Here is a 21,887-nt window from a genome sequence, read left to right on the forward strand (position 1 = left end):
TGGCGCTCCTCAAATGGGCTGGATTCATCCGGTGGGGAATGGGGAAATAGCAAATGGGGCCATCCGGAGGGCAGCTGCTTAGCCTAAAATCTACCTCCTCCATGCGTTGCAAGTCCAGGATTAGGAGAGCTGGAAGCACTGGGAAGAGGATGGATGAAGTATATAAAGGGGGGGGGTGATTTTTTTTTTATTCCAACCCCCTCCCCAGTCTGCGAATTGCAATCCTTCGCTCCCCTTAACTTTCTCCCACCATCCCCCTCCCCAAATGCCCCTTTAGCCCAAGAGCGCCCAACGCCACCAGCCCCACCCTCTTCCCAAAGGCCATTCGTGCATCTCGCGATAAAAAAAGGCGGGAGAGGGGCAGAAATGCATGGACTCTTGGTGACCCGGCCCCCTCCCCGCATTTTTCCCTTTCCCCCAAATCCCTTCTTCTTCCTCTCTAGGCAAGGAGGACTCTCTCGGTTTAACCATTAAAAGGCCACGGTGCCAGGAGAATGGAGTCACAGAGATGCGGCGGCTAGAGAGGAGGAAAAAGCGGGGGATCATAAATCAAAAAAAGGGGGGGTGTCTCTTCCTGTCCTGCCCACTAGGAAAGTGTTAAAGCAAAGTGAGCTTGCTTTGGCTGGCGCGGGGAAGGCGGTCCTGTAAGTCCAGGGGGTGCGGAGCGGAGGGGCGTGTGCGTGGAACTCTAATGCAAATTGAGTAATGCAGATTGATTGATTGATTGATTGATTGATTGATATCCCCTCCCAGTTGTGCGAAGTGTTTTACAACGCGTATGATTGGTGCAGATTCGTTCTTCGGCACCACGTGCATGAAGACAGCATCTTGGGGAAACCCTTTTAAACGACGAAAGCCAAGTCGCTAGTCCTGATGGAGGGGAATGTCGGTTCAGGAGGGTGTGTGCAACGCTTAGGGAGATCTCTGAAGCTGCAGAGCGTGTCTGCGGTGTGCCTGGCTCCGGCGGGTGGGGTTCGGTCATTCTCGGCCCATCACGGAGATATTGTCGTATTTTCTGTAGCTCCTTCTACAGCTTACAGGATTTACGCAAAGCGCGTCAGTTTGAGGAACTTGGTGCAGAATTCACGGATCTGCATTTTAAGGGCACCCCGAATCCTTGGTACAATCTGGGCGAAGCTAAAACAGGTTAAAGTCCCGTTGGATTTGCTTCGTTTCCAACATCATAAAATAGAACTCTTAAGGGAATGGCTGGTACATCCTTTCCCTTTAACTTAAAAGCAGCGGTCATGTTCTGGGGATGATGGGTGTTGTTGTCCAACAGATCTCAGGGGCATCAGGTTCCACTCAGTTGCAGCTTACCCCCTCATTGAAACAACCCTGGTAGACCGCAGAAATAGAGATTTGGCAGGAGTGTTCTTACACACCTCTGCCTTCAAAATCCTGACACGCGTATCTGTGCACCTTTTTAAAAAAAGACTAGGGCAGATCTGGGTTTAAAATGTCTGCTGATGCAATTTGTAAGTTCAACTTCTTTTGGAACGTTTTCCTTATTTAATTAAATTAATGAGTGATTTTTATTCAACCATCTGAAGTTTATAATATCAGAAGCAGGAAATAAAAGATATTACAGATAGATGTTATTTCCTGATATTGTGTGTATGTGTGTGTATTCATAAACAGTTTAAAAAGCTAACCAGTTTTGGGTCTGGTTAGATCTGGGATGAGACACCACCAGGAAATCCCGGGGATGTAAATAACTCATAAGGCAGCATTAAACCACTTCACTATTGTTGCTAAGAAAACTGCATAAATGTGCAGAGGGTCTTGAGCAGGTGCCAACACCTAGCCAGAAAGAAGCAAGGTAGCCCTAATTTGGATTTGGATGGGAGACCACAAGGAAATCCCAGGACTGTAGACTAGACAAGGAAGTTGAAAAAACATTCTGGAAGAAGGCAATCGCAAATCACTTCTATATTTTTACCAAGAAAACTGCACAGATGCAAAGCAATCATTGCTTTTTAATAAATGTTTTTTTCCTGGGTTCTGCGGTTTCTGAACTCTCTTAGTGGGATATTCCCCCCCCCCCCCCGCATCTGAGTTTTTGTTCTAAATATGCTTTTAAGCTTCTGTGAATCTCAAGTTCCTCCCTGCCTATCATTGGAGTGTGCTGGTGGCTTACTCCAATGATGGTTCTGTTTGGGCTCTGATTCTGCTGGTGGTCAGGACCTGGATTTCCTATTAGAGGGAGAGACTTAAAAAATCAACCCTAGGATTAAAATAAAACTGCAAATAGGATCCTCACCATTAAAAAAAAATAACCTCCTCCTTGTGGCTTTTGCTTGGGGAAAGAGATAGATACATTGGAAGGTTAATAGGAATTGCAAAGCACATCTGCAGCATTTTCCTTCCTAGACACGGCCAAAGGTTTTCCAGATGTTGAAAAGACACACAGGTGGTCTTGCAAGAGAAAAGGCAGCACTTTGGGTATCCAAACTCACGGACCTGCTTCTTCTCCTCCCAACAGAAACATCACTTGACAGGTGAGAAAAGATTCTGGTTTCTGTGCAACCCACCTCATTCCAGCTATCAAAAGGCACAAAAGACCCCAAACTCATAGACCCCTTGTCCTCTTGGTGAGAAGTAGCCAGTTCCACCGTTCTAGGGAAGAAAATGTCCACCGAGCAGAAAGCGGTGTCTGCTCCAGATTCAGACGCTCGGTCTCCAGAGCAGAGGGTGACCACAGCCATCAAAGCGGAGAAGCAAGCATCGTCTGGAATTCAGCCGGTGGAGGCTTCCAGCAGGGTGGGGGGCCTTCCACAAGTCATTCAGGTGGGGACCATCGGGGAGTATCTGAAAAAGCCCTCGCCACAGGTGAAGCAGGAGCCAGAGAAGGGGCTGTCGGAGCGCTGGGAGGCTCAGTGGCAGGCGTTCCTGCACACCATGCAGTCCTCGCATTCCGGGTGGGGATACGTGGAGCCATCGGAGGCCGCGCAGCACAACGGTACTCCTGACTTCTTTTCTGCTGAGGAGGGAGAGGACTGCCCAGCAGCCAAAGAGCACGGGACCAAACAGTCGTCCCAGCTTGCTGGGAAGAATCCAGAGGCCTGTGGCCGGGAGGGTGTTGGAAACAGCAGGAGCCTTCAAAAAGAAAGAGAAAAGACTCTGAAGGAGGAGGCAGGGAGCGCGGAGTTGCAGCGCCAACGCTTCCGCCAGTTCTGCTACCAGGAAGCCGAGGGCCCCCGAGAGACCTTTTGCCGACTGTGGTACCTCTGCCATCAGTGGCTGAAGCCGGAGAAGCACACCAAAGAGCAAATCCTGGATCTGCTGATCCTGGAGCACTTCCTGACCATCCTGCCCCCTGAAATGCAGAGCTGGGTGAAGAGGAGCCACCCACAAACTTGCTCCCAAGCAGTCGCCCTGGCGGAGGATTTCCTGCTGAAGCAGCAGGAAAACAAAAGGCAGACGCAGACGGTAAGAGCCAAGGTTCTGTTGCAGCAAACCAGGGAGAGGTCTGTACAGAGTCAGGAAGGTGTAGAGAGTAAAGAGGATGGCCTTGAGGGAGAGACAAAGAGGCAGGAAGGAAAGTGTAGATTAATTCCGGGACATGTAGAAAGTAGGTGCAATCATTTTAGACAGGCACCCTCCCTAATTCACATGAATGCAGATAGTCCTTGTTTAGTGACCACAATTGGGACCAGAAACTCAGTTGTTAAGTGAAGCGGTCACTAAGTGAAACCACAACTGTGCTTACAATCTGACTTCAGCTTTCCTTGGCTTTACAGACCTGCGGAGGACATAAATGTGAGGAATGGGTGTAAAGTTACCTTTTCATCACCATCATAACTGAACGGTTACTAGATAAGGCAGTCACTAAATGAGGGCTATTTGTATAAAAAAGGGAGGAGGGGGAGCACAATCAGGCTTGCAAGATTATGTTACTACATCCAGTCTAACTAAAAGTAATCTTTAGGAGTCCACGGAGTCTGTTTCTTGATCTGGTCTGCCTTGTAGGACTGACAGAAGATGATCTTGATGGAGATGTACAGGTGTTGTTGCCTAGGCAAAAGGGGTTAAAGCATTTTTAAAGCCCAGAGCCCAGGGACCCTCCGTAGTTTCTCCGGCTGTAAAGGAGACGGGGGCTGAGGGGGGAGAATTGTACTTTCAGACTTGCAAGATTGATGTCGGCCTCGCGGGGTAAACCAGATAGGAATCACAACTAGATGTGCTAATTCTACTTTATTGTCAAGCTACAGTGGCAGAAACGTGCAAGTCTGAAAGTACAATCCTCCTGCCCAGGGGTGTCCACAGGAGAAGTCAGAATCTGCAAGATGGCAGTCGCAGTGCTACGGTGGAAGCACTGTCCCTTTCACACGCATGTACCAAAGAGGCGGGCTTCAGTCTCAGCGCCATCACTGCCATCTTTCAGACTTTGACTCCCCCCACAGACAGAAGCCCCTGTGTCTGCCCCTAATTGTCTTTGGCTAAGAACTCAGCAAAGCCTCTTCTTTTCCAGGTCCTGTTCCAAGTGGTGACGGTGAATTTCCCAGTTGGGGAGGAGGAACCTTCTAAAAACCTCCACAGGAACCCAGACAGGGAGGCTAATACAGAAAGAAAAGGACATGTTGCTAACCCTCTGGGTAAAAACTTCACATTGGCTATCCTTGCCTCCCCTTTCATAGTGACTTGATGCATAGGCACACAGAGTCTTTTCTTCAAGGAGCTCAGGGCATAATTTATTTTATTTATTTGTGTATTTATTACATTTATTATCCCACTGCAGTCTCTCTCTGCAGTGTTTGGTTGTGTTCCATTCCATTCCATTCCATTCCATTCCATTGCTCTGTTCTGTTCTGTTCTGTTCTGTTCTGTTCTGTTCCGTTCCATTCCATTCTATTATTCCGTTCCGTTCCATTCCATTCCATTCTATTCTGTTCCATTCTATTGTTCTCTTCTGTTCCGTTCCATTCCTTTGTGTTCTGTAACATCCTGTTCCATTCTGTTCCATTCCATTCTCAAACCCTGTAAGAAAGACTGGACTAACACTTGAGAGAGAGAGGGAGGGAGGGAGAGAGGGAGGGAGGGCAGAACTAGATGATTTCGAAGTTCCCTTTCCTTGTAGAGAATCAGGAAGATGACCTTGACAGAGATATACAGGAACTGGCAAAAGGGGCTGAAGCATTTTTTAAAGTCCAGAACAATGAAATAACATTCAGAAGTGGCTAGGCAGACCCCTCCCTAATGCACCAGGGTATAAGAAGGGGGAGGAGGTTTGATTGCCAATCTCAATAAAGGTAGTTTTAGCCTCCTGTGGAGTGGATTTCTGGTCTGGTCTACCTAGTGAGGCTGACATTCATCCTGCCCATTCTATGACTCAGTTGAGATTGGCCCTTACAACCACAGTTACAGAGGGATGTCTCCCTGCACCATCCCCTTCTCTCACAGACACCCCTTCTGAGGCAGGGAAGACCACAAAACTGAGTAAATCCTTGGAAAGGCATAACATCATTTAAAAACAGAAAGAACACCCATCCACACAAACTCCAAATTCAGCCTTTGGCCACCTGTAAGACACAGCCTCACTCACAGCACCCCTTGCCTTCTCCTAAAATATATAATTTGGCTGCTGGGGCTAAAGAGTTGCCCACCCCAGCTTGAGCCTTCTGGTTCACAGCTCAGTTGGGAAGCTGTTGTCTTGTGTGAACACAATTTTTTTCTTCAGCAGCTGTGGATGCTTGGAGCAGGAAGCCCTGGGGAAGAACCACCCATCAGGAATTCATGACTGAGTTTGCAAATCAGGACCGACGGAATCGCTCAGAGGCCAAACCCGCCGAGAGCCGGCAAGACAGGTCTGCTGCTCAGGGACCTGGGTTCACTCATCCCCCAGAGCCCCTGAGGACCCGGAAGGTGAAAAGCCGGAAGATTTGCAACGTCTGTGGGAAGAGTTTCAGCTACAACTCGAACTTGAAGCGTCACTGGAGGACTCACACAGGCGAGAAGCCGTACGGCTGCTCATACTGCGGGGAACGCTTCAACCAGGCCACGAATCTCATCCGGCATCAGAGGATCCACACGGGAGAGAAGCCGTACAAATGCTCAGATTGCGGGAAGAGCTTCAACCAGAGCCTGCAACTCATTCGGCACCGGAAAACTCGCTTCAATTGCAACTAAAGCAGGCGGCAGAGAAATGGGGCTGTGGTGGGGCTATGAGTCCAGGCAAGCACCGGAGGAACACCTAGCACAGAATTCCCAAGAATTCTGGACCATCTTGGTTTTCCAGTGGGAAGACTGCAACTGTGCCTTGGGCTGCAAAGATTTTTGGTAGGCATAGCATGTGATTTTGGAGAGAAGGGGGCACGACGTTTGCTGGGAGGTGGAGCAGGAAGAGATGGCCTGTCACCTTCCTTTTCCTTCTGCCAATAATGAGCAAAAAAGGGTTCTGAGATCCAGAGGGAGATACGGTTGGCATCCATTGTATGTTTTGGTGTGTGTGTGTTTTTTTAATTTTGCTTTTCCAGGGAGAGGGATTGTTGGCAAAAAGGGGATTGGGGGGGCTGTGGGTCATTTGATGGAAATGCCAACCCAGTGTGAAATTGCTGTTAAAAAAAAAAAAGGCCATCTGAGATGGAGTTCTTTCGGAAAGGAAATTCAAATAAAATTGCCAATAATACCATTTTTTTCTACATTTTGTCTGAAGCAGTCGCACTCAGAATATCTTGCATCTTTGTGTTATACATTTTCCCAAGTGGTTTTCTCATGTACTCCGTAAGGAAAAAGATCAAAGAGTTAGAACTCTGTCTCCCTCTATGAAAATGCCACAGTAATGGGATTTTGTAGATTATAACAAAAAAACATGGAAGTAAAGCTCCATTTACACAAGCCACTTAGCCAGAATTGTTTTATTTATTTCTTACAGGTGTTTTGATAGCACCCAGCTCAAAAGAACAACTAGCAGTTTACAATAGGATTAAAATAAATTAGTACTGAGGCCTACCATCAAAAACAAGCAATTTAATATAACTATTTAAACATCACAATTGAAATTTATGTCACTGTGGTGTAGTGGGTCATTGGGGTGGGGGGCTGTCAAAAAATAAAGATGGCAGCCTTCGAATGTGGGTTGACATCACACACACGTAAAATTGGGCTGGGCTTTGATCTTGTGGTCACCACCGCCATCTTGATTTTGTTGACAGTCCCCTGGGGATGCTGCCGATTAATATCTTAGACTAGGAATGGGGACATCCAGGTTCACGTTTATGAGAGTTGATCTCCTCACTCCTAGTCTTTCCCACTCGCCTTCCCCACTAGCCCACCCTGGCCCAAAGCTGAGAGAGGGACTGGTCCAGAGTCCCAAGGAGCTTTGCCTGAGGAGGAACCTGGACCTGGATCACCCCCATCCTAGTCCAGCCCATTCCCCATTACCCCACACTAGCTCTGGGGCTGAGAAGGAAGGACTGGCCCATGGAGTTTCTGTGGCTAAGAGGGGACCAGAACTTGGGTCTCCCCACTCCTAGTCCAGTGCTTCCCCACTAGTCCACCCTGGCTCTTCCTGGCCACAGGAAATTATCATCTTTGCAAGTTGCTGGGAGGAAGGAAAAGTTCTGAATATTCTGATTTTCCTCCAGTGATCCTTCTGTGCTGACTCATTGGAAGATGGTCAGAGACTGCTCTGGCTTTTAGCTGCGCCTTTCTGGCTCAACTTGCATGGCTTTCATTGACTTACCCTGGTAGGTTTGTCTTGCTCATGGAGGAAAGGAATAGCTCCAGTTGTCTTTGGGTTGATTAGACCCCAGTTCAGCAATCCTGTACGACTCTCTTGATTTGAGCCTGGTCATTTGTGCCTCAAGGGAGAACTCTGGGTTGATTTGCTTTCTTGGCTGTCCATGATATTCTCTGGAGCCTTCTCCAACAGCAATGTTCAAAAGCATCAATACTCTTCCTATCCTGCTGCTTCAAACTTTTGCTTCCATAGAGCATCACGGGGAAGACCATGGCTTGCATGATTCTGATCTTTGTAGGCAGAGACCCATCACGGCATCTGAATATTTTTTCTGAGGGCTTTGTGGCGGCTCTACCAAGTGCTGATCTGTGGCATATTTCTTGACTGCAGGTTCCTCTCTGTCAATATTCAGTGTTAAGCTGAAAGGTCAAAAGTGTCTCAAAGTCGTCCAGTGAGCATCCATGGCTGATACCATGGATCACGTGGAAAGATACATTTGAATCTGGATCTTTTGGCCTTACTCCAACATCTCAACACTGATTGGCTCTTTTTTAATATACAAGAAGTAGAGAATTATTAAATATATTTTGAGAAGTTCACAAAAGTTGAGAACACAAATCGTAACAGCTCAGCTACACTTGTACTTTTAGTATTCTCCAGTCACATAAATTCTAATAGAAGCCTAAGGCCTATATTCAAATTTTAGCTGAGATAGTTCAAATTAACATGCAAACACCATCTTTCCCTTCTCTGATCCATCTCCTGCCCATCTGTGCTCTTTTTAAATTCCTTGTCCCATTTTCTGCCTGAGCCACCCCACCTCCCTAACTCCTTTAGACCAGGGCTGGGGAATTTGAGGCTCTCCAGATGGTGTTGCTGGATCACAACTCCCATCATCCCTGCCCATTTGCCATCCCATTTGGGGTGAAGAGATACGGAATTCCAGTAATATGAAGGGATTTGGAGTTTCAACATCTGTCTCCCATCTCTGCTGCAAGCGTTCAACCCCCCTACTTTTCTAAGAAAGATCTCAGATTTCTTCTTTCCCTTGCTTGTTCCCTAACTCACTTCTTCCAGATTCTTCTCAGATCCTTCCAGATTCTTCCCAGATCTGAACAGCTTAGCCAACAAATGGAGTTTCCTTCTATGAGGCTACAGCTCCTTCGGCAACCAGATGCTGGTGAAATCCACTAGAGATAGCTTCAAGATGGAAACTTCCCCATGGACTCACGTGTCTGTTGGCATATATCTATTTTTTACATTTCTGCAGAGTTTGAAGGAACTCCAAATAGGAACATTCCTACAGTTTCTCATTTACATGATTTTCAGTAAGGCAGGAATCACCTTTGAAGGGTCTTATACGAGTGGACCAGTTTCTCCTCATCTGGATGCATTCGTGTTGTGTCTGGTTATGGCTCTGGCCGAAGGTTCTTCAGCAATATGTACATTTATATGGCATTTCCCCAGTGTGCGGCCTCTGGTGCCAAACAAGTTTGGACTTGCTGAGGACCTTTTTTAATGCAATCGGCACATTTGTAAAGTTTCTCACCAGTGTGGAGCCTCTGATGCTCATGAAGGTTTTTCTGATGAACAAAGGTCTTCCTGCACTCTGCAAATCAATGGATCCCTTCTGCCTGCTGCTGCTTGCATTTATGGTGCTCAAGCTGAGCTTGAAGACTGTATCTGATGCAGCAAACCCCTTCTGTTTCAGCCATAACAATTTTCCCAGTGTATTCTTCTCTGCCTCCCAGAGAACAGATTTGGCCTTTTTTCTCCTTGACACATTCCTTTCCTGCATTGACATTCTTCAGCTTCCCTCCTTTGGTCAGCCAAAGGAGCATTTTCCATCACCTCTCCCAAAATCTTTCCCATTGACTAACACTCGGAAACTGCCCTGAGATTCTCTGTGATCTTCTTGCTCTCTTCCTTTGGGGAGCCGAAAGCAGGAGCATGGTCAAAAAGCACCACATTTTGCAAACCTAAGTGAGAAAAGAAGATCAAAGTCCCACCTAATTGAACTTTGGGTCTCTATAGCAGATCAACCCAATACTTCTGGGATATTTTCTCAGGAGGGAACCTTTGCAGAATCCAGTACTTGCTACGACAATATAATTTCTTGCCAGCAAAAAAATGCAGTAGTCCTCACTGATCACTCGTTCAACGACCATTCAAAGTAACAATGGCGCTGAATGAGGGGGACTTACGACAGGTCCTCAAAGTTGTGGCCATTGCAGCATCCCTGCGGTTGCACGATCATGATTTGGGTACACGTTGCAATATCCCATGGTCATTTGCGACTTTCACTGCTGACTTCCAACAAAGTCAATGGGGAAGCCAGCAGGATGTTGCAAATGGCGATCACGTGACTGCAGGATGCTCCAACCATGCGGGATTCATTTAACAATGGCAACTAAGACTGTTGCAATGGCTGTTGTAAGTTGGCCCAGTCATGTGACGTTGTGCTTTATGACCATATAACTTAGCAACAGAGTTGCCAGTCCCAATTATCATTGCTAAGCAAGGACTACCTATACACATTCTTCAGCTCCTCTGTGGTATATTATGTGGTTTATGACTGGCTGTCAAAAGAGGCTGTCCAAGAGGTGGGCAGGTTAATATTTTGAGGGGCTTGACTAGTTGATGTACTGGTTGATGGATAATGATAATGATGGATATGACGATCATGTAATTCACCCTAAGAAAGGGATCTCCTTCATGTATGTGTTTAATAAGTCCAGGTACTACTTGATTGTAGACATTCATCTCACATTCAAATATTTCTGCTTAATCTGTTTTGTTTTTCCTTCCTGGCAATTGGGGTGGTCTATGGTAAAGAAATAAATAGTCCAGGACCAGAATTGAAAGACCAATCAGGATCACACACCATGCCTATTCCCAAACCCCAGTTAATAAACCACAGTTGCTGGGTTCATATGACACGCTAATCCAAATCAGGTTATAGCTTAGATACCATAGCACTTCAGATTTTGAACTCATCCTCCCCATGTTTGTGAGAGGAAAGTTGTAGCTCAACAAGACACCTTCTTTGATGCAGATGAACTTATGCTTGGCCTAAGTTTTGAACACTTACAACATCTGGTTGAAGATCACACTGCTAAATGGTAATGTTTAAAATACTCCTGTTGTTCCTTATCCCTCCTCAGCCAGCCTTCCCAGTGGCTAAATTCAGGCATTACATTTAATCCTAGATCTGTGTGAACAAACCACTTGTGTTTGTATAACAACAAAAGATTATGGTTTAAGGTAATGTCCTGCTTCCCACAAGCTTAGACAATGACTGATTCCCACCACAAATTAGCTACTTGACCTCGTTCTCGTTGTAGTCCTATCTAGCATGTTCTGCCAGCCCAGCCACAGCTTTTTTCTAATACAGAGACAGCGATCAGACTAAAGCCATTAGCTTTAGATGGCCTTCTCATCCAGGAGCTGGAAAAAGAAATCTGTGGACAAGAACTTTTCCCCCCCAGTGTTTGTTTGATTGTAAGACTGAGTTAGGCTATTTGGCTATGCTGGAGAGGTCCACAATCTTGACAGCAATTGACTGATTGGCCTAGCAGGTCTAGTGGAAAAAAGGGCATGATCATTTAACGTGGAGAACTCTATTCATCCAACCCCACTAAATCTACCTTTACGTTAGCCTTGTCTTTTCCAGGCTTCAAAGAGGCACATGGTAGCTTTGTGAGCAGAAGAAGGTTCAGAGTTTCCTGCTTTTTTATTTGAAACTGGTAATTGTGCACTGTCTTTTCACACACTTATGTGAACCCCCACAAGGAATAAAAGGAATTTTTCAGGTGTACTGCACACACAGCAGAAATATACCACGCTTTCCTACAAAAAAGGGGAATAACTATTCTAAAGAGGGGTGATAATTACTCAAAACAGATTTGAATTAAAGACTGCAAGCATTTATTTTAATACCTGTGTATGAAAAAAAGTGAGAGAAATGCTGATTACATCTAGCAGGCTCTGAACAGATAGACGGAGAAAGGCAAAAACCAGGTAGTAGCTTTCTCTCTAAACTGCTGACAGGAATAGTAGAAAGTGGGAGGAGGTGATAGATTGAGAATTAGAGTTGGACAGATTATGATTTGGCCCATAAATACCCAGTTGATGGTTCTGCAGCTCGTCAAACTACTGTCTTTCCGAAGGCTACAGGATGAAGAACAATCATTCCTCAAGTTCTGGTTGGATCTCCTTCTTCAAGAAGCCTCTTCTATGGAGGACCATCCTCAAGACCCAGATGGTTCCAGCTCTGCTGGCCTTTAGAAAAACACTGAAAACCTGGTTCTTCCCTCAGACGTTGGGCAGAATGGCCCTTGAGCTGTCAGGGTATTAATATATTTCTGGTGAGGTTTGATCCTGGCACTACAGATATTCAGATGTGTTTTCTTCTGTAATTTTTTCCTTTCCTGGATTGTTATTCTTTGCATGTTATTCTTTGCATGCTATGAACCACTCAGAGTCACTTGAGGAGCGGGGTGATCTTATCAATTGAATAAAATAGACCAAGCAACCAAGGAAGAACTGTAAAAGTGAACGTATGGCTCTGGGGGCAAACTTTTGCTCCCTAAATCATCTTGGAAGTAACTAGTGCACACAGGTTAATATGAGTGAATTTGGATCATGCAGCAGATTGATGCTGGAATGTTTCTGTTCTCCATGGAACAGCTTCCCTCTCCCCTCTATCTGCCAGCTGTCACTCCTGGAATTATATGCTGATGGAATTCCAAGTGTATACTGTCTCATAGTTATAGTTAAGATTTTCTTGCTGTTATACAGAAACACTTCAGCCCACCAAGTAAACTTTCAGGTTTAAGCTTCTGCATATATTGCTTCACTCAAGTTTTAAAAGATTAAATATCCCAAAATTAAAACTTTGCAATAACAAAGCTATTACCCAAAGTTGCAACAAAAAGATGACATCCTGTGACTCGAGAAGAAGTGAGGTGGGAATGGAATAGAATCTGTTCATGGTTCGTGTGAGCTCTCTCTCTCTTGTGTATTACGCGCTCCCAAAAGAAATTTGCTCACACTTTATGGCGCTCTGGAGGAATCCTCTTACATGACGTATTTCTAGATTAACATTTCCCTGTGGTCCTAGTATTCCCCGGGATTCCCAACTCAGCCGCAACATATGTTCCCTGAGAATAATGAAGATCTGAATGACAATCAAATCCATCGTTTTCAACTCCTTTATCCACGGTACAGACTTTCTATGCACCCGTCTTTTCCTGCCAGCTGTTCTTCCTACGTTGATGCTCCATATGCATGAACAGTACTATGTTTAATGAGGTAAGACTTCCGAGTGAACTTTTTTCCACAATCCAAGCACTCGTGGGGTCTCTCCCCCGTGTGGATGCTTTCGTGACGCTTAAGATTTGACCTACGACTGAATCTCCGCCCACAATTCAAACAGCTGTATGTTTTTTCTCCTGTGTGGATCTTCTTTTGTTTAATGAAGTTTGATTTATGGTAGAAACTCCTTGCAATAACACTGGAGGTGCTGTATTTCTTACCAGTGGGCATTTTGGGGTGGCTGAGCTCCCGGTAACTTCCTCTACAAGGAACGGCACTATCACTCATCTCCTTGGGAAGAAATTTCTGCTGCCAAATTAGTCTGTCTTGACTTTGGGAAAGGTTTTCCTGCTCACCAAATTGAGCCACTTGCTCTTCTGTTCTCCCAGTGAGCGTCTCATGTGATGCTACGGGCCCAGAATTCTCCAGTGCATATTTCTCCATCTTGTCACTGCATCTACCCGCTTCACCTATGGCGAAATGAGAAAATCCAAAATAGAAATCTAAGCAAAAGCTTTTGGAGCTATTTGGCATCTTAAGGGATGGTAATGGGGAGGGAGCTGAAGAGGGAAAGGGACGGAGTTAAAAATCCACCCAAAGGAATTGGAGCACTGGCTTCAACTCATCCACTTGTATCACTCACCAGGATCTCCAATGTTCCCCTCATGATTAGCCTCCCTGAACAGTTGTCCCTTCCCACAATCCTCTGCAGCATCCCTCACTTCCTTGAATATCTGGAAACAGGAGAAAACATCTGTTTCAACAAGGAGAGGAAAGAGGTAGGGAAGAGGAGCATTGCAAGGTGATGTCCACTGGACAGCCAGGATGGGGTAGTTGGGGAGGTGCTGGACTAGGAATGGGGAGACCCAGGTTCTGTCTTCCCTCAGCCACAGGAATTTACTAGATGACTTTGGGCCAGCCCCTCTCTCTCAACCCAACCTACCTGTAGAGAGTCAGGAAGAGTCAGGAAAATATGCAGGAACCATTCCCTAGGCAAAAGGGGCTGAAGGATTTTTAAAGTCCAGAACAAGATAGCATTCAGAAGCAGCTCAGGCAGACCCCTCCCTAATTCACTGAATTCTAAGAAGCAGGGGGAGGTACAGCAGGCACCCAAGCAGGTATTACCTATATTGAGTCTAGATACTTCCCTGAGAACCTGTAATGGTCTGTGGGAATATCCTTGAGAGACAGGAGGAGGAAGAGCTGCAGCCAGGGCAATGGTCAGATAAGAGACTTCTCAGCCCACAGAAGGAAAGGGGGCGTGGGAAGCATTTCAGAAGGGACCCTCCCTAGTTCCCTGGAAAGTAAAAGCAAGGGGGAAGAGATGTGTTTTTAGACGTGCAAGATTCTGCTACTGTAACCTTACAATAAAGATAGTGTTCAGACTCATGGTTTTGGTTTCTCATCTGGACTACCTCAAAGGGCTGACAGGACCATACCCTGAAACCATGTTAGGTAACTGCAGGTTCTGGGCTCAGCATTCTGCCGGACACTGAATTCTTTTGATGGCATTGCTGTCGGTCCCAAAGGTTGGCTCACATCTCCTGCTTTGCTCAATCTGCAAAGCAGGGAGTCAGCCTTGTGGCCCCCTGCATTGCCCGCACCAACTTGCCTGCTGCTCCTGATGTTGAGCTTCCTCTTGCATTTGCAGAAAATCCTCGGCCAGGGCCACCGCCTGAGGGCAGGACTCTGGGCTATTTCCTCGGACCCAGCTCTGGATATCAGGAGGCAGGATGGCCAAGAACTGCTCCAGGATCAGCAATTCCAGGATCTGCTCCTTGGAGTGGTGCTCAACCTTCAGCCACTGGTGGCAAAGCGCCTGCAGCTGGCTGTAGGCCCCCCGCGGGCCCTCGGCCTCCTGGTAGCAGAAATGCCGGAAGTGCTGGCGCTGCTTCTCCCGGCTCAGGGCATCCCTGTGCAAGATGGCCGCCTTCACTTTCCAATAATCCTCTCGGTCCGGCCTTGCCAGCCCGCGATAAGCTTGCTCGGCTTCTCCTCGGAGGGCAGGCAGCAGCTGGGAGGCCCACTCCTCCCTGGGCCACTGGCAGGCCTCGGCTACCCGCTCAAAGGAGGCCAGGAAGGCCTTGGCATCATCCCATGGCGAGGGCTCCTCCTGGGCCAGTGACACAACCCCCCAGGGCTGCTGGGATTCAGCCATCTTCAAGAAGTCCTGCCACTGGGCTTCCCACTGCTGAGAGAGCAGGTCTGGCTCCTGTTTCACCAGTTGCTCCATTCCCTCAATCCCTCTATAGGCTTTTCTGTCTTCTCCCAATTCCTCGCCTGCTTTGGAGACCACTCGTCCCGGATCCTGTCTTTTGAATCCTGGCTGCATCCATTTCTCCAAAGCAGCTTGCAACTGCAGGCTGAATCCCGTCCTGGGCACCTCTCTGTCCGCCATCAGCTTTGTGGCACCCTGATCTCTCCACCAAGACAAGATCTTCCCTGTCTGGGAAACCTGCAGATGGTTGCAAATGCCTCTCTGGGGTCCTATGAGGACAAGAGACCAGTGCCTCAGTTTCCCAACAGATATATAACACTTCTAACAGCCTCCAACTCTCAAGTCACTCTTCTGTCCTTCCCACAAGAGAGAAACAGGGGGCCAGCTCCTGCAGTACAGAAGCATTTAGGAAGAAAAAATAAAAAAATAAAAAAATAAAATTGGGCTAGCATTCCCTCCTTAGAGAAGAATTCCCCAGGATTTCACACAGTCAGACAAAAGGTATTTTCCACCCCCTACTTTTCAATGCAATTCTTCCCAGCCCCAAACAATGTTGGAAAGAATCTATATAAAGGGGATCAGGGCTCCTCTATCCTGTCCACCAGGAGGATAACTCTCTGGAAACTGTGAATGGAATGGGATCAGATTTGGTACAGCAGGAGAAGCCAGTGAAACAAAGTTTGAGTTCAAAAATAGCTCTGGCCTGGGGTTGCAGAGACAACCCCCCCCCAAAAATCCAGTGCATCCTTATGGGAGAGTTGGTGGGACAGTGGCTCGGAAGGCTACCGATTGCTCCATTCTAAGCCCCCTCCCAATCACTGGTGGAAGAATGAGAATGCATTCCAGAAGCCGTGCCCCATTATTTGAAAACAATGGGCCCTGCCAAGGTTTGCGTGGGGAATTTCTGCAGGCAAAACATATATAGGTAGTCCTTGGCTTACGACCATTTGTTCAGCGACCGTTCAAAGTTACGAGGGCGCCGAACGAGTGGTACTTACAACTAATCCTTGGAGTTCTAACCATTGCAGCATCCTACAGTCACGTGATCATGATTTCCAACGTTCCCTGCCAGCTTCCCACAAGCAAAGTCAATGGGGAAGCAAGCAGGAAGTTGCAATCATGTGGTCCTCGCTTAACAATGGCAGTTGGGACTGCCAGAATTGCTATTGCTAAGCAGTGCGGTCACATGATGTTGCATCACTTAGCAACAGCAATTCCAGTCCCAATTGCCATCATAAGCCTGTATAGAATGCTGGGCTTTTAAAAAAATGCAATATTGAAAGGTGCAAAAAGTAGGATTTGAACTCACAGCTTCATTAGGTGACACCTGAAGGATGGGAAATAGCTGCCACCCTTAGGGAACTTGAATGGTATTTAAACTGGATGGAGATAAATTCTGAGCTGATAGTAGGAAAACGTTTTTCTCCCCAATTTCTGCAGACAATGTTGGTGTTTCTAGAGCTCCAATTACATACACTACGTGCAGTTATTCAGATGTAAAAAATAGGGGTTGTAGTGAAACAGCTCACCAGCACGGGTCTAGGCCGAAGCAGCTGTATTTGCATAACATCTTAACCTTGACAAGTCTTCTGTGCTTGGCATCTCATGCAAAGTATGGGCTGAACCCAGAAGACGGGCTTACTTCCTTATTTTTCTTTAGAAGCTCAAGGTGGCAGAGAACACGCCCCAACCTACAACACCCCTATAAATTAGGCCAAGCTAGGAGGGAGGGACTGGTTCAGATCCCCCCAGGGAACTTCCGTGGCTGAGGGGGGACTAGAACTGGGTCTCCCCACTCCCTCCCCGGCTCTGGGGCTGAGAGGGAGGGAGGGACCGGCCCAGAGGCCCCCAGGCAGCTTCCGTGGCTGAGAGGGAACCAGACTTGGGTCTCCCCCTCCTAGCCCAGCACGCTCCGTGGACGCTTCCCCCCCCCACAAGGCTCAGGGTTGCAGCTCTGTGACGCAACCCCTCCACCTTTGGGCTGCGAGGAAATCCGCCTGCCTGGATTGCAGCTTCAGGCTGCCAGCCCTCGTGGGCTTCCCGGAGACTAAATCCCATTGAAATCAAAGGCGGTTCTTTCCGGGAGGTTTATCACTCACCCGATTCCTCCAAGAGACCCCTGAAAATGAGGAATCTTCAACTCCAAGGAGGTGGAACTTGCTCCAGCGAGTAACATTAAATAAATACAGCTGTTTCCGTGGGAGGGGTCTGAGCAGGAAGGGGTGAGTCCCAAATATTCACACAGTCGTTTAAAATGCGCTTCCCAATTTTACGACTGGCACTTCAGCGGGGTTTTTTTCGTCCTGGTTAAGACTGTGGCAAAGCCCCCACTGACGGGGGCGGGCAGCGTGTAAAGGTGAATCGCTTTTCTTCTTGCACCCCCTCCCTTCGTCGCTATGTCATTTTTCTTTTTCTTTGAAGCCCCTCCTTTGCTCAGGTCGCACTTGCAAAAAAAAGAAAAGAGAAGAAAAGAAAAGAAAAGGAAAGGAAAGGAAAGGAAAGGAAAGGAAAGGAAAAAAGCCTCCAGTGTAAGGTGCCTCTGTTCCTCGCAAGGGCTCCTGGGAAACGTAGTCTTTCGCAGCAAGAAAGCTCCTGGAGATTGTCTACAAGTGTCTTTTTATATTTTTAACAATAAAGTTTTAAAAAATATTATTAAGGAAATATAACAAAGGCAAAAAACAATAACACCACAGTAATGACACAATGAAGGAATTATATATTATAGTGATTAAAATAAACTAAGAGGTAAGAGGGGGAGGGAAACTAAAAAAGAGAAATTCATACAATATAAAACTAGTTCAGCCCTTCTCCAAATGGTTTAACTGGACCAGCGTTTCTCAAACTCAGCAACTTTAAGACATGTGGACTTCAACTCCCAGAATTTCCCAGCATGCTTTCATTAGATTTAGACAATACTTTTTATTTATTTATTTATATTTCAAATTTAGATACCGCCCATCTCACAAAAAGTGACTCTGGGTGGTTCACTGTAAAACAGCAATAAATATTAAAATACAACAAAACAATATAAAATACAGTAAAAAGAGAATAAAAACCAAACACATCCATAAATAACATCTTCCAAAATGTCAATGGTCAGTAAGACATAAGATCTTTATATAGATTCTTTATATAAGATGTAAGATCTTTATATAGATTCTTTCCAGTGAGATATCTGCTTTTATTATATTTAGACAAGTGATACATTTTACTATATACAGTGGTACCTTGGTTCACAAATGCTTCTGTTCAAGAACAATTCGGTTCACGACCAGCACCGTTCACAAAATGTTGCCTCCGTTTGCGAACTCCGCATCGGGTGACGAACACGACCCGCGGCCATTTTCCCTGCTGTGACATGTGGTTGTGGCTTCCTGTAGGGAGGGGGACTCTCCCTCCGAGCAATAACCGCCTCCCCACCCGCCTTCCTGTCCTCCACGCCAGAAGTCGCCTCGAGCAAGGTTAGCGTTCTCTCTCTTTGTGCTGTATTTTGTTTCATATTTTTGCGGTTTAAAAAAAAAATACATATGGTTCAGAACGGATTAACCGTATTTACACTGAACCTTAGGGGGAAATTTGATTCGGGTCACGACCAGGGTCGCGGAATGAATTAAGTTCGTGAACCGAGGTACCACTGTACTAGATGATCCGCAATCCCTTGTCATCGTTTCAGAGATATTTCCTTACCTCAACAGAGAAACAGAATGACCAAGGGCAAAAAAGCAGTGGGAGTGTGAGCGACTTGCGACTTGCTGCCGGCCTCCCCATTGACTTTGCTAGCGGGAGGCTGTCAGAAAGCCTCCCTCCCTCCCTCCCTCCCTCCCTCCCTTTCTTCCTTCCACCTACCTACCTACCTACCTACCTATAATATAGGCTTGCGCCATTTTCCCTCCCCTCACAACTCTCAGGAGAGCCCAGTGAAGCCTCCTCCCCCCTCCCTCCCTCCCCCTCCTCCTTGGGGAGGTGGAACAAAGGGAGCCCCGGACCATGAGGAAAACTGCACCCCCGCTCCCCATTCCGGCGTGTCCCCAGGGCCCCTCCCTCAAGGCAGGCTCACCCGTTGGCCACCAGCATCCCCCAGCCAGGCCTACCTCGCCAGCAGGCATCCGAGTCGCTCCCTCGTCCTTCCCTCACCGCCAACTGCCGTGAAGAGATTTCAAATTTTAGCCTCAGTTCCAAAGCAGCCAATCGCCACTCGCCTGTTGGGCTCTGCCGCCAGACGATTGGGTGCAGGGGACAGAGAGAGGCAGGAAAAGGTCAAGGAGATGCCCACAACGATCATGTGACCTGGGAGGGCCACAGTGGCGCAGCAGCACAGCACTGCTGAAGCAGCCACAAATTCCCCAAATTTCAATCCCACAGGAGTAATGGGTCCCAGATTTTGGATGCATTCTGTAAGTTAGCCCATTGGAGGTACCTTGGTTCAAAAATCGTTGCCCTGTGACGCACTGTTTCACCCAGTTGAAGGTTATAGACACAAGAGTTTTAGTAGTAAGTATGTATGTATGTATGTATGTATGTATGTATGTATGTATGTATGTATATTTTAAAAATCCCCTCTCATCCCTATGGGTGGCATGTATCTTCCTCCATCTCGGGCCCTCTACCAGAGGCCTGGGAGTTTGAGGGTTCTGCACAGTGTCTTAGCTGTTCCTAGTACTGCAGTCTTCCAGACAGAGAGCTCTGATGTTGCTCCTGGGATCTGTTGGAGCCACTCTCCCAGCTTAGGAGTCACAGTCCCGAATGCCCCTACCACCACTGGGACCACTTTGGCCTTCACCTTCCACATCCTCTCTTGTTCCTCCTTTAGGCCCTGGTACTTCTCCAGCCTCTCATACTCTTTCTTCCTGATGTTGTCACTTGGCACCGCTACATCTATCACCACTGCTGTCTTCTGGTCCTTGTCTACTACCACGATGTCTGGTTGATCAGCCAGTAGCTGCCTGTCTGTCTAGATCTGGAAGTCTCACAGGATCTTAGCCCTGTTACTCTCCATGATCTTCTGTGGAATCTCCCATCTGGACTTGAGGGGGTCTAGCCCATATGCTGTGATGTTCCTGTACACAATGCCAGCTAGCTGGTTGTGCCATTCAGTGTATACTATTCCTGTCTGCCTCTTACACCTTGCCACTATGTGTCAGACTGTCTCTGAGGCTTCTCTGCACAGTCTGCACCTTGGGTCCTGTCTAGTGTGGTAGATCCGTTTCTATGGATCTGGTGCTTAGTGCCTGTTCTTGTACCGCTATGATCATTGCCTCAATGCTGTCTTTTAGTTCAGCCCTTTCCCAATGTCAGCCACCTCAGCTATCTGTCGATGGTACATCCCATGCAGGGGCTTGTCTTGCATTGGGACTTCATCTGCTTGAACTTCCTCCCATGTCTGCTGCTGCCTCAGGCATTCTCTCAGCAACTCATCTTTGGGAGCCATCTTAATGATGTACTCCTGGATGCTCCAGATTTCATCCAGGACAGTGGCTTTGACACTCACCAGACCCTGCCTGCCCTCTTTCCAACTGGTGTAGAGTCTCTGGGTGTTGGACTTGGGGTGGAAACCTCCGTACATTGTGAAGAGCTTCTGGGTTTTCATATTGGCAGCCTCCATGTTCTCCTTTGGCCAGCTCACTATACTGGCAGGATATCTGATGACTGGCAGGGCGTACATGTTGATGGCGTGGATTTTGTTCTTCCCATTGAGCTGGCTCTTCAGGACCTGTCTTATCTTTTGGTGATACTTGGATGTTGCTGTCATGCCTCCTCATCGTGGTTCCCATGTGACTGTGGGATACAAAGGTACTTGTAGCTTGTCTGTATCCTTGCTATGTGGCCTGCTGGTAGTTCCACTCCATCAGTCTTGACTACCTTCCTTCTCTTTATTTATCATCCAGCCAGACTTCACCAGTCCAAATGACATCCCAATGTCCTCACTGAAGATCTGTGTCAGGTGGGTCAGCAAGTCAATGTCTTGTTCCCTCTTAGCGTACAGCTTGATGTTATCCATGCAGAGGAGGTGGCTGATGGTAGTTCCACTCTTAAACTTGTACCTGTATCCAGTCCTTGTGATTATCTGGCTGAGGGGTTCAAGCCTATGCACAGCCTATGAACAGCAGCGGGGACAGTGGATCATCTTTGGTGCATGCCACACTTGATGGCCACTTGTGCAAGCTGTCTTGAGTTCACTTCCAGTGTTGTCTTCCACAGTCCCACTGAGTTCTTGAAGAAGTTCCTTAGTGTCCTGTCGACTTTGTATAGTACTAGGCATTCATAGATCCATGTGTGTGGCATGGAGTCGTAGGCTTTTCTGTACTTAATCCAGGCTGTGCTCCCTTACAGAGCATGGCAGCTGATATGAGGCATAAGATCGTGGATAAACTAGCTACAATCAATTCCACCCTTGTTTAGGATTTCTTATTGCCTACAACATTTCTCAACCTTGGCAACTTTTAAGATGTCTGGACTTCAACTGCCAGAATTCTGCAACCAGCATTTAAGAAGTCCAGACATCTTAAAGTTGCCAGGTTTGAAAAATACTGCTCTATGGGAATGTGCCTTTCTCAGCTGAAAAAGGGAGATTCCCCAGTACATCAGCAACAGTCCTGACTGAACCCTAGAGCCCTACTTAACAAATAGGGTCTCACACCCAGTAATCTGTGGGGCAGTGCCCCTGGAAACCTC

The 21,887-nt window shown here is 47.0% G+C and overlaps 2 protein-coding genes across 5 annotated transcripts; one reads left to right on the forward strand and one right to left on the reverse strand.

The window, feature by feature from the left end:
* The first annotated feature begins 589 nt into the window (after positions 1–589).
* On the forward strand, positions 590–6,517 carry LOC112542776 (zinc finger protein 174-like). 3 transcript variants are annotated; one of them, XM_025176427.2, is made up of 4 exons: positions 590–644; positions 2,486–3,432; positions 4,475–4,598; positions 5,681–6,517. In XM_025176427.2, exons 2-4 carry the CDS (start codon positions 2,632–2,634, stop codon positions 6,127–6,129), a joined length of 1,374 nt encoding a protein of 457 aa, XP_025032195.2. In that variant the 5' UTR covers positions 590–644; positions 2,486–2,631; the 3' UTR covers positions 6,130–6,517. The 3 variants fall into 3 exon arrangements, with proteins under 3 accessions (XP_025032195.2, XP_025032196.2, XP_087985773.1); XM_025176428.2 differs by having other exon boundaries at positions 5,684–6,512; XM_088129647.1 differs by lacking the exon at positions 590–644 and having other exon boundaries at positions 2,102–3,432.
* A 726-nt stretch (positions 6,518–7,243) lies between these two features.
* LOC107326609 (uncharacterized) lies at positions 7,244–17,763 on the reverse strand. 2 transcript variants are annotated; one of them, XM_015890958.3, is made up of 4 exons: positions 17,315–17,763; positions 14,610–15,484; positions 13,641–13,731; positions 7,244–13,467 (listed from the first exon to the last, which is right to left on the reverse strand). In XM_015890958.3, exons 2-4 carry the CDS (start codon positions 15,393–15,395, stop codon positions 12,950–12,952), a joined length of 1,395 nt encoding a protein of 464 aa, XP_015746444.1. In that variant the 5' UTR covers positions 15,396–15,484; positions 17,315–17,763; the 3' UTR covers positions 7,244–12,949. The 2 variants fall into 2 exon arrangements, with proteins under 2 accessions (XP_015746444.1, XP_015746443.1); XM_015890957.3 differs by having other exon boundaries at positions 14,610–15,603.
* Between the last annotated feature and the right edge of the window lie 4,124 nt (positions 17,764–21,887).

The sequence above is a fragment of the Python bivittatus genome, unplaced genomic scaffold (assembly GCF_059951505.1).
Source record: "Python bivittatus isolate LINGU-HERP-01145 unplaced genomic scaffold, Pbiv_v1 ctg000810_np1212, whole genome shotgun sequence".
Classification (NCBI taxonomy): Eukaryota; Metazoa; Chordata; class Lepidosauria; order Squamata; family Pythonidae; genus Python; species Python bivittatus.